The sequence below is a fragment of the Rhodnius prolixus genome, unplaced genomic scaffold (assembly GCF_049639745.1).
Source record: "Rhodnius prolixus isolate KJV_2025 unplaced genomic scaffold, Rpr scaffold_10, whole genome shotgun sequence".
Lineage (NCBI taxonomy): Eukaryota > Metazoa > Arthropoda > Insecta > Hemiptera > Reduviidae > Rhodnius > Rhodnius prolixus.
The window spans coordinates 7,460,185-7,474,527 of NW_027411615.1; the positions used below are offsets into that span (position 1 = coordinate 7,460,185).

At 30.4% G+C, this 14,343-nt stretch overlaps 1 protein-coding gene across 44 annotated transcripts in view; it reads right to left on the bottom strand.

Annotated features, from left to right (window-relative positions):
* Nucleotides 1-1,987: 1,987 nt before the first annotated feature.
* LOC141457320 (cytochrome P450 307a1-like) overlaps nucleotides 1,988-14,343 on the bottom strand; it is a 58,400-nt gene continuing 46,044 nt past the window's right edge. For 43 of the 44 annotated variants that reach the window (XM_074134098.1, XM_074134097.1, XM_074134100.1 and 40 more), the window contains 4 exons: nucleotides 6,562-7,093; nucleotides 5,327-5,586; nucleotides 4,052-4,568; nucleotides 1,988-3,217 (listed from right to left, as the gene is read on the bottom strand). In XM_074134098.1, coding sequence (XP_073990199.1) covers nucleotides 2,892-3,217; nucleotides 4,052-4,568; nucleotides 5,327-5,586; nucleotides 6,562-6,973 — 1,515 coding nt within the window. In that variant the 5' untranslated portion in view covers nucleotides 6,974-7,093 and the 3' untranslated portion in view covers nucleotides 1,988-2,891. Of the gene's footprint in view, nucleotides 3,218-4,051; nucleotides 4,569-5,326; nucleotides 5,587-6,561; nucleotides 7,094-11,066; nucleotides 11,189-14,343 lie in introns of those variants that run through there. The other variant, XM_074134147.1, reaches the window with a different exon arrangement.

Genomic DNA, 14,343 nt, shown 5'->3' on the forward strand with positions numbered 1-14,343 from the left:
GGATTTCCCTATAGGCTAACTAGGCTTCAGCCTAGGGCCTCAAGATCAGGAGGGGCCTACATTCAAATTGCTAGCGAAACTAAAATTACGCTATTCTAAAAACATATTATATTATGCATAAACATTTAACATATTAATATATATCACAGTAGTGATGTATTTTATTATCTCTCATGAAATTTACAAACTTAAAAATGGGAGTTGAAAGGGCCTCATGTGTGGTATAGCCTTTTTTTTATGTTTACTTTTTCTTCTGAACTTCCAATTCCAAATCTAGTTAACCTATTGCTTATAATCAAATCCTGGCATGAGAATAGAATTCTAAAAGTAGAAAATAAGGAATTTCTAACAATAGATTTGGCAATGATTTTCTTATTTCTATTTTCCTGAAACTCTAAATCCGCAATTAGCCGACATAGTGTGCATTATCCAGACCTAGAATAAGAGATTCTTAGTACAACTAGTGATTATTTTCAATTTGTCTGGACCTCTACATCCTAAAATTAGAAAGCAGGACGGGACCTATGCCACACGGCACCACAGCTACAAGAGTCTTCCTAAACTAGCAAACGTAAGGTATATGTATTATCCAACCCATGTATATAAATCAAATGTTCGAAGAAAATAAGGAATTTCTAATGAAACGTGAAGATTTTTAAAACTATCCGATCTAATGTGTATGATCAAATCCTGGCACAGAAATAGAATTCTAAAAGTAGAAAATAAAAAACTTCTAGGAAAACAGGGAAGATATACTTTTTTTTACCATTTTTCGGAACCTCTGTAACTAGCCTACTAAATTTACTAGCAACTAGATTTTCTTTTACATTATTGTCCAATTTTTATTTTGATTATTCTATAATTTTTCAGAACCCTTAGCGTTACATCCTCAGATAGATTGAAATAAAGGAGAAAGGAATTAAAAAGGAAAAAAAGATGTCATAAATAAATAAATACCTTCAAAGATTTCATAAATAATTTCATTAATAAGGATCGGGAGGTACGTTCCTTGGGGGAACAATAGCGAAAACCCCTAATTCCTGAAATAATAAATTTACTTGAACTAAAAGGAAGAGAAGAGAATAATAATTACTAGATCGCATACGGCCCTCGAGGTTATTTTTTGTAGCCCACGATGTACTGAAATGAAATAAAAATAGAAAAAATTGTTATGAAGGAAGTAGCGTAAAGGGAAAATCGAATTAATTGATTTCCAGAATGAAAAATACAAGATCAAGAATCAGGAATTCCCAAAATATTCTTAATTAGGTAAGGACTACTTGGAAATTAAAAAGTTTGCTGCTCAAATATTATGTTATTTTGGAAGTATGTACTTGTGTGAGCAACTATTTTCGTCCATGAAATTAAATAAAACGGCGTACAGATTAACTGATAAACATCTATCTGCCTTACAGAAGATTGTCTGTTCTCAGTCTTTGAATCCAGATATTGGAAAACTAGTTCGAGGAAATCGTTGGCAAGTTCCGGGTAGAAAAGAATAATTTCGTTTTTATAAATTAATTCTGCTCATTTATGAACCACAACTGGTCATGTATTGGGGTAATACTTCTTTTTAGGGTAGCATATGCCAAGAAATCTCACATTAGTAAATGGTAGACGAATCCGGAGGTAGATGAGCTGATGGGTCCCGAGAATCAGTGACCTTAACGCCTGAATTTCTGAACTAAGTTTGCAATGATGTTCAAACAAGAGATCACAAAAAAAAAAAAAAATGCCTAAGTCGAAAATGAAACGCATAAATCTTGTGGCTTTTTGATAACGCCCAAGATACAGGTAATCCAACAGCGATAACCAGGATTATCCAAAACAGTGCACCTTTCTATTGCATTGAATTCTATTAGTTCTTATACTTCGCCTTGAGCAATTATAACCGCATTTAAAACCAACTGTGATTTGTGATTAGTGGTTTGCTTATCTGAAATAAGGAGATGATTGTCAATAAATGATTGAACAAATTATAGAAACATTTTTCGTTGACAACACTCATTTATTTCCTTTACAAATTAAAATATTTTCATTTATCAGTTCTTATATTTAAGAATAGTTACAAAATCTAAAAAATAATCTATTTTTGAGTCTTCTCTTTGTTCCACAAACTATTTATGTACAAAATATGGAATTATTTTATCCAGTAAAAACTTAAATATTTGTGTTGTCCGATAAATTTGTTCCGTAATGGTTATTAGTCCAATAAAACAAGTGACAATTTTTAATATATATAAATTAAAAACATTTGTAACATCTATTCTTTGGCAAAACAAAAAAAAAAAATAATAGAAAATAAAATAAAATAATGATAAAAATAAAAACTTTTGTACCTAAAAATATTTTGTACACATGACTCTTTTATAAAATAGCCCACAGTTTTATTGTTAAAACAGGAACGGTTATTTACCTTAATTGATTAAAATGGCCACAATTTGTATAAAGGAGTAATGTGTGCTAGTTGTTTTAATTTTGGGTACATATTTTGACTAGCTATTACCACCAACAAAAAACAATTAAAATAATAATAATTAATAAAATATAGTCAAATCACATTTTAATTTTTCTTTTTTTCTCTAAGATAAAAAGATATCGTTCCAGACTTGAGTAAACTCGCTATTCAACAATCTATTAATTTCAGTCTCAATACCCTGTACTTTATAACAATGAGAACTAAGTATAAAACAATATTGAGTAGATAAGCAACATACACTATGTTGTGGAAGTTAAAAAATATTTTAAACTTTTAATTGAAAATTATTACAACTTTTAAAGTTTAAAAAAGAAATATATTAAAGAAAGCATTTGATATCACATGTTTTATATTTTTTAAAAAAGTGAAAACTAGACGTAATTATGGCAACAAAAACAAAACATTGCCATTTTTATCGTGGATGAAATCTAAACTGCATAGTTTCATATGGTAGAGCTAAATTTCCTAAAGGGACTCTACAATATTCTATTGGTAATATAGTAAACCTTTGTAAAAGTGTTGCAAGTGTAGCGAAGGAAACAAATTGTGTCATCTTATAACCCATACACGATCTACGACCACCTCCAAATGGCAGAAAATGTTCTGGTTTTATTATCCTTCCATCTTCTGATAGGAATCTTTCGGGTGCAAACTTCTCTGGTTCTGTCCAAAGTTCAGGACTCATATTAAGAGTGTAATTGTTTAGAAATATGAGCGTGTCTTTTTCAACAGTGTATCCTGCAAAAAAATAAATAAATAAAATAAAATACTTATTCCATCGAATATTTCAGATATATCTCAGTATAACTATGTTATTATAAATTTGTTTCATATTTTTTGTACTTAGCCGAAGCCAGAATGTCTAAATCAATCGGCAGGAGGGATCTGTAAGAAGATAACAGTGATATCGGGGGCAGAAAGAAATGGGAACCCTAAGGACAACTCGATCATAGGGAATCAGGCGCGACTGATTTCTGTTCACTTGTCTTCCGTGAAAACCAAGAAATGAATTGTCCAAACTCACTTGGGGAATAAAAGGGAAATACGAGTATAATCATCAAATCTAAAAGCAATTAATTTTTTTTAACATATTTTAAATAATAGCGGCAACCCATAGGAATGGTCCTATTCCTACTACAAAAATTCCTTTCTATGAATATGCCTTCTGCTAAGAGAAGATATATTTGTACACAATTACTTGGTCCTCATAACTTTCGCCAAAAAGAGTGTGTGATATACTGCAGCTAAATCCCGGGGCAAAGCAGCCTCGCCAACAGATTTTTCGCTGTTGCCCTAGTTAAGAACTCGAGTTTCCACAATTCTCTAATTTCATGCGACTATTTTTTCAATCTTCTAAGATTTTCTGAATGGAGAGGTAAAAGCCACGGTATAAAGTCTGCTGCATATCCTAATGGTTTACTTCATAAAAGATTTCGCTATGAAAGCTGGGAATGGTCTAATGAGAATGGATCAGCTATTTGCTTTTGAACAACCCTCGATCAGCAATTAAAATTTAAAAATTTAGGCTTGTAAGAAAAATAAATTAATTACAAAAACTTGTTTTGTCTTTACCTGCTACAGTGCTGGTTTGATTAGCCACGTGAGGCACTATAGGTGAAGATATATGTCGAATGGCCTCCAATACCACCGCCTCAGTATATGGCATTTGAGTTCTGTCAGCAAGTGTTATATCTTTTCCACAAGAAACAGCGTCAACTTCATCTTGTATCCTCTTCTGAACGTCTGGTAAGAATGCAATAAATCCCAATATTTTCACAATCAGATTGGCCACAGCTGAATGCCCGCCGACAATGTCTTCAAGTGCGAACAATGCAGTTTCTAGTGACATGGTTGCATTTGGCGATTTAACATGTTGAATCAAAGCATCAACATAATCTTCTTGGTCTTGACCATTGATCCAATTGTCTAATTTCTTGTTAATAACTCGAGTTTCCATGAATTCTCTAATTTCATGCGACCATTTTTTCATTCTTTTAAGATTTTGTGAATGCAATGGTAAAAGCCACGGTATAAAGTCTGCTGCATATCCTTGGTTTACTTCGTAAAATATTTCGTCAAAGTTTCTAACCTATTAACAAAAATAGAAAAAAATAATGTAATTTTTATTAATATTAAGAATTAGTTCCTTTTTTTGGAACAGGAAGCCAAGAACACTATTTCAAGCCAATTAAAATTTCTGTTTATTCGTGAATAAATTAATAAAGTTTCAAACATTTATAAAAAAGTAGGTGAAGTAAAAGAGATTACTTATTCTTAATGTTTGTTCAAGTATTTGTTAGATATTTGTTCAAGTAATTGCGTTCATTTGAAAGTAAATCTTTTTGGTTTCTGTGTCGCGTACGAACTTATACTAGAATTAACTCCTTGTTTATGATGGCTACATATTAATTACTAACCAATATTGAAAAAATGGTCTCAGTTCCGAATTGATCAATTAAACTATAAACTGGTAAGGACTAAAAAAGTATATAATTTTCGTTTTACTCAGATACTGTAATCATATCACCTTTACAGGACAGTTTGTAAGATCCCAAAATACTAAATCACCGTTTTCATTCATCAGTATTAGCTATGTTATCATTCACTATTTTAATGGTGAACAAAGTAATGAACCCCTGACAAGAGTCATTAAGAGTTTGTGAACCTTAAGGGTACAATAAAGATACCATTCTCGGTAATTAAAAAAAACAATTCTTATTCGAAAAATTGGAAATAGAACCTAGGAGTTTTAGTAACCTAAAAATTAAGCACGAGAATCTACTCCTCAGCAAGTAAAAATGCCTTTAATAACAAAGTCATAGTTTGGTATAAGAATGGTTTTCTCACCATTTTTACAAAATCTTCATCATCAGAGGAGAATTTAATTGAGCAAAAATACGCCATAAACACGTTGGCACAAGTCTGTAGAAGCAATGGCTTTATATTGGTTGAGCCTTCTCTCAGCACTGTACAAAGACCCAACAGTTCTTCATTGAGCAACGTGTCCAGTTGATGAAATCTTGCAGTAAAAGCTCTTGGAAACGTATGATCTCTTAGCATTTCACGTCTTGTTTTCTGCATCTCAGACCAATCGGAGAATGCCAAAGCTGTGGGACAAATATTGCAATTAGAAACTTCAGAACACATATAAAATAATAAGTAGGTACAAGTCTAAATATTATGATTTGAAATTCTACAAAATATGTGTTAATCTAATGACCTGCGTGCAAGCAGGTAATGACGGCAAGAGAAATGCTTGAATAGAAAAAAAAACCCTCAACTCTTCCACAAACGACAGAATGCTGTCTATCTGGCTTATTCTGAAGACTGGCAAGATATCATAAGAGATTCGCCCTCAACTAATTCTTGAGAGGATCCCAAGTGATATTGTATTAATCCTAATACATTGAAATCTCTAAAGAAAGGTAATTGGCTCTAAACTTCAACAAAATTTAGGAACTAACGCTCTTTAGCAGTAAGAAAGCCAAGGAAAGTATGCCCAAATTGTTAGATATTCCATAAGTAACCTTAAAAACTGCTGAATTATAAACTAACACTTGAGTAACTTTCATACATTCACTCTCTTGAGGAAAGTTTTACCTTTATTCCTTTAACGAGTGGAAAGCAAATTATTCATCAATTCAATGAAACAGAACACACAACAAATCCAAAAATTTAAAGATTTTCAATGAATTAATTTGAGTAACAAATAGTCAATTTGCGTAGGGAATTGATGCGTATTTAGAAAATTAAGGGAATATTTAACACTTTGTAGTAAACCTCTGATAATATTTACCACAATTTTTCAACCAAAAAAATATAACTTATTTAATTGTGAGAAATATGGGGGAATTATTTTTTATTTCTTCCAAGCTTTCTGAAATAGGCAATATTCTTTCTTCCTTCTGTTTAAATTATTAGCAAGCATTTTTGAAAGAATTGTTCATTTGTATGAATCATATCTCCGTAAATTTAAAGATATGTATAGCCAAATGAAATTGGTTTTATAAGAAAGTGAAATCTCGAATAAACATATGTATACTGAAATTTCAAAACAATAGCAAAATAAATAAAACACTCACAATTTTCCTTGTTGCCACTGAAGAGTTGATGGTATCTGCTGAAGTTTGGCCTGCCGTCAAAGTGATCTCCCTTAGTGACTAACACCTCTCGGATGTATTCCAAACTCGATACGACCAAACATTGTACCTGTCCAAGTTTAATACTAAAAACAGGACCATATTTGGAAGAAAGCACATCGAATGCCTTATACGGCACATCGTAACCACCGAGCAGATGTAGGGAGCCAAGCAGAGGCCACGGCCTGGGTCCAGGTGCCTTAATGCCGGAAGTGTTGGTACTGCCAGATGATTTCCACTTTCTCCGACATAGATCCCCGACCACGGCCAGCATGATTAGTGCTAGCGCGGCCAGCAGGAGATATGAAGCAGAGCTCAGATATATTCCTTCCATTAGGTAAAATGTGATGGACATAAAAGAAAAGTGAAAGCCCTACTGGAGGTGATGCGGAGTGGTCGGTGTACTAGTCTTGACGATAGATGTACTCGTCTCTGAAGCTCCACTTCCTATGCCTTTAGCCAGCCACCATCACACCTATATATACAGAACCAAACCTTATTGTCTATTCTATCTCATTTCTTTAACAAATTATTTCTACCCCGTCTCCCTTTCTACTGCTGGCTTCAACCGTACTCTTCTCTCTTATTAATGTTTGTTCCTTTTTCTGTTATCATTATTACTTATATAATACCTAATTTATAAATTGTTAACTCACCGTGAAAAAACGAACTAATTATATTCGTAATAATTTCTAATTGAAGATATTTTCGATAAATGAAAAATCTTGAAACAATATTTAGATTTCATTTAAAAAAAACTAATATCACTTTTCTTGGATACAAGCCCATTTGATGAAGTGTTAAAATAATTACAAGACAAACTTTAAAGGTGAAGATTTAGGGCCCTCAAAGCTTGTAGCCTGAACAAACAAAAATTTTTATAGTCCAATATATTCTTCACCTCGAAATTAGTGCAAAATTGTTTCAAGATGCTGGAGAAAATAACTTCTAAACGAAATCTCAGGTTTTATGGATATTTTAGGAGAAATGAGTCTACATTACTGGTCTTGTACCAGCTGCCATTGGCGAATATTGGGACAAGAACTATAGCTTCCAAGAATACGTGATTAGAGGATAGATGATTTTATGCCTATCAAGGGTATTTCTAAAACTTTTTATTTCCTAGCTGGAAGCTATATTTAATCGTCTTCAAATCTAAAGATCTCTTCAGTACTTTGATTTGTTAAAAAATGTTTACTGATAACATTTTTAATTTACTGAGATTAAGAGATAATAAAAATTATTTTCTCTATAGCTTTTTATTTTTATAATTTTTTAATTATATTAATTACTTAGTCAATCACTGATGATCTAAAGACCAAGAGTACCGCGTACCACTATATTATATTTTTAAAACTATTATTAATATATACTATAATAAATATATTTATTTAAATTAATAATAACATAAAATAATAAAAGAATAATAATTTACACATAGTATATTAATTTAAGGTGAGTTAACATCTGAGGTCTTTTGTCATCCGGAGCTTTTTTCATTGCACTGCTAGTCTCCGCAAAGTGTTCTCTCGATATAAAACACATTGTTATTAACTATTTTTTAGTCAATTCTCGAATTGTCGCAACTGTTTTCTGCCGGTTCAGATCATTAAAATAAACTTGAACGGGCGCTAATGCCCTGAAGACGATGCTCAAAAAAAAAAAAAAAAAAAGTACTAATATAATTACATTGAAAAATAAGTTGGCGTATGCGTCAGACCAGCAAAAAGTTTCTCCAAAATCTATTTTTTAGAGAATTAGTAATTTTTACTTTAAATTTTTGTCACAATTTGGGGGAGAGATTAGGGTTAATTACTGATTAAACTGCCCTTTAAAGTGCTTGTTCAGAACTAACTATCGTCAACTGTAAAATAACAGTGGACAACATAACTTGTTTGAATTTCTAAGTTTTTTTGTAAAACTGATTTACCGAAAGATATACATAAGTAAATTATATTTTTGATTTTTTTTTTTTTTTTGAAAAGCTGTGCTATTTATTTAAAAAGACTTGCCCACATAAATAAAACTTATAAAGCTTTTTTAGGAAAATTATTTTGGGGAATTTGAGAGCTTGGTTTGTTTTGTCTACCGTACGACCTTAAATTATCCTGTGAGGTAGAAGTGAGAAATAACCTAGAATAACCTTACACCTTCGTCACCACATCTACTCTGTATTTATAAGGACTGCGCTCTGCAGTTTAGTTAAAAGAAAAATATGAAATTTTAATAACTATAGTAAGAGAAAAATCATATGAATTTTTTAGATTTTTCTTTCGCATAAAATAAAAAGAGAACAAAAGGAATCTGGAGAAAAAAATCCGTCACAGCTGACGTGGTTAAGGCATACATAATAAAATATATATACACTAGACACATCAATGGAGATTCAAAATTTATAATTCTTTGAAGGTCGCTTTTATCTGACATTGAAAACAGCAGAAACGTTACATATATCTGGTACATTGGTTATGCTGGCAATATTTTATTATGTATTATGTACGAATTTTGTACGTCTCATTTTAAATGATTTTACATATATTAATTTTTATTTCAATAAATAAAACTTTAAACAAAGTTATAATTTATCAAATAAAAAGCATCACAGCATTTTTGGAATTTTGGTGTGGCAGAATAAGACTTTAAAGAAAAGTAATGAACAAGATAAGACTATTTGATATTACGAGGGCAGTGGTGTTCTTTTTTTTCAATTTATTACTCGTAATTACTGTGATAAACCGATTGGAACTGAGACAGCTGGTGTCTCCTTGAAACCTAAAAGCACTTTCTACCACAGAAGTAATTTCTATTGCTTCAATTATTAAGATTCACTGATTTTTGATGCTCTGAGTCGTTAGATGCATAAGAAGAAAATGAGCAAAAATATACAACCGCAATTATAATTATTTTTCTGTTTAAGTACCACTACGAAATGACATCAATACTAGGTCAACATTTTTCCACATTATTTTCATAGCTTTTCGTGTATATCTTGACCTTTGTTTAACATTCTCTTACTCTCGTAAAAGGAAATGTGCAATGGCCTAGAATCTCTATTCCCAGTTTCAACGGAAGTAGTGTTCTGAGAACCCCTGTGAACTAATAAGTGTTATTACTTTTTTAAAGGCATTTTCTTGACAGCAGTTCTCTTTTTCAGTTTCAACAAACTGAATTCAAGTTAATCTACTTTAATTTGATTGATTTTACATTACACAATAAAAATAACTTGAGAGTGGTTATAGGAGAATTCCCATTCAACATTTAGATAAATTAAATAGTCTGTAGATAATGAGCTATTAGAAACTTGAAGAATTTGCATACGATGAAGTCTGAGGAACCACACTCACACCACAACCAGTTTTCACTTAAATAGACTTTTCGGGAAAATTTATTTACTGAAGAAATCACATTTGAGCTGATTCAGTTACGTGGATATGGACATCGTAAATTTTTTATATAACTTATTTTGATCCATTTAAAAATCCATTTGGTTTACTGGCAACTATTTTTCGGGAATGATGTGAAAACTATTCAAAAAGATTGATGGTTTACAATGAAGTTCATTTCGGTGAAAATGATTAGATTCCTACCCCTAATATTTATACAAAATTTTAAAGTAATTAGTTTAAAATATAAAATTCCAATTATGAAGGTCATTAAATTAGTAAACAAAATGAAAATCTGCTAGTTTTTTTTTTAATTAATTATTTAATGTTTCTTAATATGACTATTGTTACTGTCAGCTCGATTAATTATTATATTACAGCAATTTATGTAAAATAAGTCATGTTAAGTTTTAGGAAATTGAATTTTCCACGTTAAATTATTCTTAGAAATACACAAAACCAGCAAAACACTTTCACACAATTGTATAATTACACAAAACAATTTATTGTGACAAGCTGGTGTGAATGGTCAAAATAAATCTCCCAAAAAATATATTCTAATGGTTCAAATATTCTGTTACAACATTGAAATCAAATTTGGCACTTTCTAGCCAATCAGGATTCTTCATTCACTCTCACTCGATAATGGCAAACAAGATTTTGTTTTAAATAAGCAATTCGTCCAAGACTTAATGCCACTTTTGCCCAAATTTATTTTCATGAAATTTCATTTTTATTTAATATAATAAACCGTAATATTATTTAAAGCTAATAATAATGTTTTATTGTCATGGATGAACTGACAGAAAACCTTATCAACACTCTATGAAATGTAATGAAAAAACTCTAAATAATAAAAACTGAGACTAAAATAAAAGATGTCAAGCCAAACTAAGTGGTGCCGCCGAAGAGTTGCAACAATTGTTTTGAATTTTAACATCTACTTACGTCTAACCAATTTTTACTAAGCACACCATTTTTATAATAATTTAACAAAAAAATATATAATAAAAAATAAAAAAAATTGAAAAAGTTGAAATCTTAAAAAGAAAGAAGAAAACTCACCCAATACAAAATGTAAGAATCTTGAAAAATTGTAACTGATAAATAAAATAATAAATCCAAGAATAACGTAGGTTGATAAAAATGATGATTAAAATATTATTTGGTATAAATAGTAGCTAATAGCACAAACTAAAAAAAAAACTATAATACTTATAACCACTATCTTCTATTTAATTAAAACTACAGCTTATAGCAGTAGGACTGTTGAAAGAGTACTGTAGAAAATTTGACAGCAGTACGCCCATATTTATAGAAGTCAGCAAATCTTGGGTAGCAACCAATAATATTTAGGGATAGCCTGGACTTTTAGAGAAAGGGATATGGTGACAGGTAAGAGCACCCTTCTGTAATAAAGTACCTACTTGAAAAGACTTTCAATACTTATTGTTTATTTAATAGTTAATGTAGTTGTATATATTAATTACCTACTTTTGTTTCGGTATTTTGTATGGTTTTGAATTTTGTTGAACTATAAAACAATTTCTCTTTCATTTATTATAAAAGAATTCTATTGTGATATACTAAATTTTTTCAAATTATGTTGTCACAGTTGAGGAAATGTTTGTAAATTCTCTAAATTAGATTTTAGTTTTATATTAATTATTGTCAAAATTCTAAAAATCAGTTATAACTGATTTACTATTGTTAACAGAGATTTTTTACTTATGTGTGAAAATGTGAATAATGAGTTCGAATCCATCTAATGGATGCATTTATGAATTAGTTTTATTAATCCATTACATTTACAACAATTGCATCATAAATGGATAACAAACTCAACAATTCTAAACAAAATTAGGAAGCTAAAAAATCAAACACGATGTTTGACTTCAAGTTTTGGTACAAGTTGATAACCAATTAAATAGTATTCAGAAAGTGAGCTGAGGGGAATAAAACCAAGATGCTACATTTATGCGTCGTTTAGAGATTTTTTTTTTTTTTTTAACGCTGGGAAACCTAACAAGAAAAGAACGGTACTTCTTTCTTTGTTACTTTTTTATAATTTGAAAAAACCTGAAGGATTTCTAAAACACCAATTTTTCATTTGATACACGAGACAGTTAAATGTTTTATTAAAAAAAAAAAAATTAAACTAAAAATAGAAATTAACCTTTCAATAATAAAATAATTACAAAAAGAATTATTTATTGAATTACTTTCATACCTAAAATGGAATGATCAGCGTTGCGGAAATAGATTACATCATATTAAATTTGGATATCAGCTATTATCAGCAGTTTTAACTACACAAACGGAAAATCTGTATCCGGCTTTCAATACTACTCATCAATATTCTTAATTCATTAAATCATCTCAGTGCAGGATACCCTATTTTTTTTTTAGTTTTTTCCCCATGGTAAGTGAAAACGTCAGATAATCTTTTTGGAGCTTAAAACTGTAAAAAAAAAAATTGTTGCACTTTTTTATAGGTTTTTGAAGTACTTTGATTGGGCAAGAGTATACATCCAATGGAGCTATTAGACATAAATTTGGAAAAGAGCAAAACTACGAACAGCCCATTTTGTTTGTAACGTTCTTGCTTTATTTTATTTTATTTTTTTAAAAGCAATCAGTCTTTATTCCCTTTAACAGAGGCTTGTCCTAACTTATCTCTAGAATCTCTTGAGTTCCCTCACGACTTTTCTTACATTATTTCAAATAGATTTCCTGAAAAGAAATTATGAAAATCTGAAAACATATCTGGGTGGATGAGGAAAACCTATCGTGAGGTAAAAACTAAAATAAAAACTAGGAATTGACAGTGCCAATATTCTAACCATTACGCGTTGATATTCACGCGCAAGGATACTAATTTTTCAACACAGAAATAATCAATTGTCTTGATGAACGTTCATTGTCATCAAATCACACCCACACTTAAAGCTTGAAGTTTTTCACTGGGGAGACAAATCAAATTCATAGCCTCAAGAGTATTACTTTCCCAAAAAACTTAAAACTCCTAAGAAATTGCAACGATTTGTTGGCAATGTTCAGCCTTTTCTAAATTAATAACTCCCAAAAAAATAAATTAAAGAACGAATGAGAAAAGACATTGTTTCCTTGGAGTTCTTGGGTTTCTTATATTTATCCATTAAAATCTTTGGTACTTTCTTCTTTAAAGATTTTTTCTTAAAATACTTGCATTTCCGTTATATCATTTTTGAGTAAATTGAACGGAAAAAACTAAAAATAACATTAATTATATACAAAATTTTAAGTGCAATACCTAGTATGTAATTAAATTACATATATTGGTACAATTAAGAATTTATTAATATTTCATAAGATGGAAAACCACGTAATAAGAGATGCAGATGACGTCATAGAATTGTTGACACAGTTTACAATGAAATAATAAAGAGTCCTAATGTTCTTGGAAGTTATTTTCTAGTGACTATTAAATGCTTGAGTAAGAAATTCTTTTAATGTACATGTGTAATTTAAAAATTAAAAATAATCCATGATAAAATTTAAATTTTGTATCTTACAGGTCCTAGTCAATTTAATAAATTACTTACGAATTGCACATAACTAAAAAGTGCTTCTATTGCCAAAGGCTAAAAAAATTAAAATTATAAATCGTTTAGTACTTATTTGTTGCAATGCGGAGCGCAAAACCAAAAACGTTATATGACGAAGTGTACTTGGTCACTTCTTCTTAGGTATTGGCGTCCTACTAGGTATCCCAGCTTAACAAACTCACCATCATATTAACACCTATGTACTTAAAACAAAACACGGTGATAGTTGATGATGTTTACAACTATTTGGGTTTACCGTCACAACTCACCATCACCCTTACAATGTATACATTATGCATGTATCCATTATTTATTTTTATTTAATTTATTTATTTATTTTTTTTTTTTGTGGATAGGCGTATGTATTATTATGTACGTTGTATTTGATTCATTTTGTGTGCGATACGGCAACTGCATCAACACAGTTTCATTTAAATATCAAACATAGCATACCGCAGTAATCAATAGCAGACGCCTCATTTTTATTTATTACTCATTGAAAAACGATTAATTACCAAATCCGGCACCTCATTAATACCGTATTATCAAGAATGAATAATAAAAGCTTTAGCCTTAGAAACAATCATTGTAAGATATCTAGCTTATCCATCATCCATTTCTTTACTGATGGATCAGCAATAGATGCAAGTATGAACATAGATGAAGGAGTTCTAACTAACGACATCAATTGGAAAAGTGGCAACTAATTCTAATGAGGAACTTGGGCGACATCTCTAGAATTATAGGTTATAAAG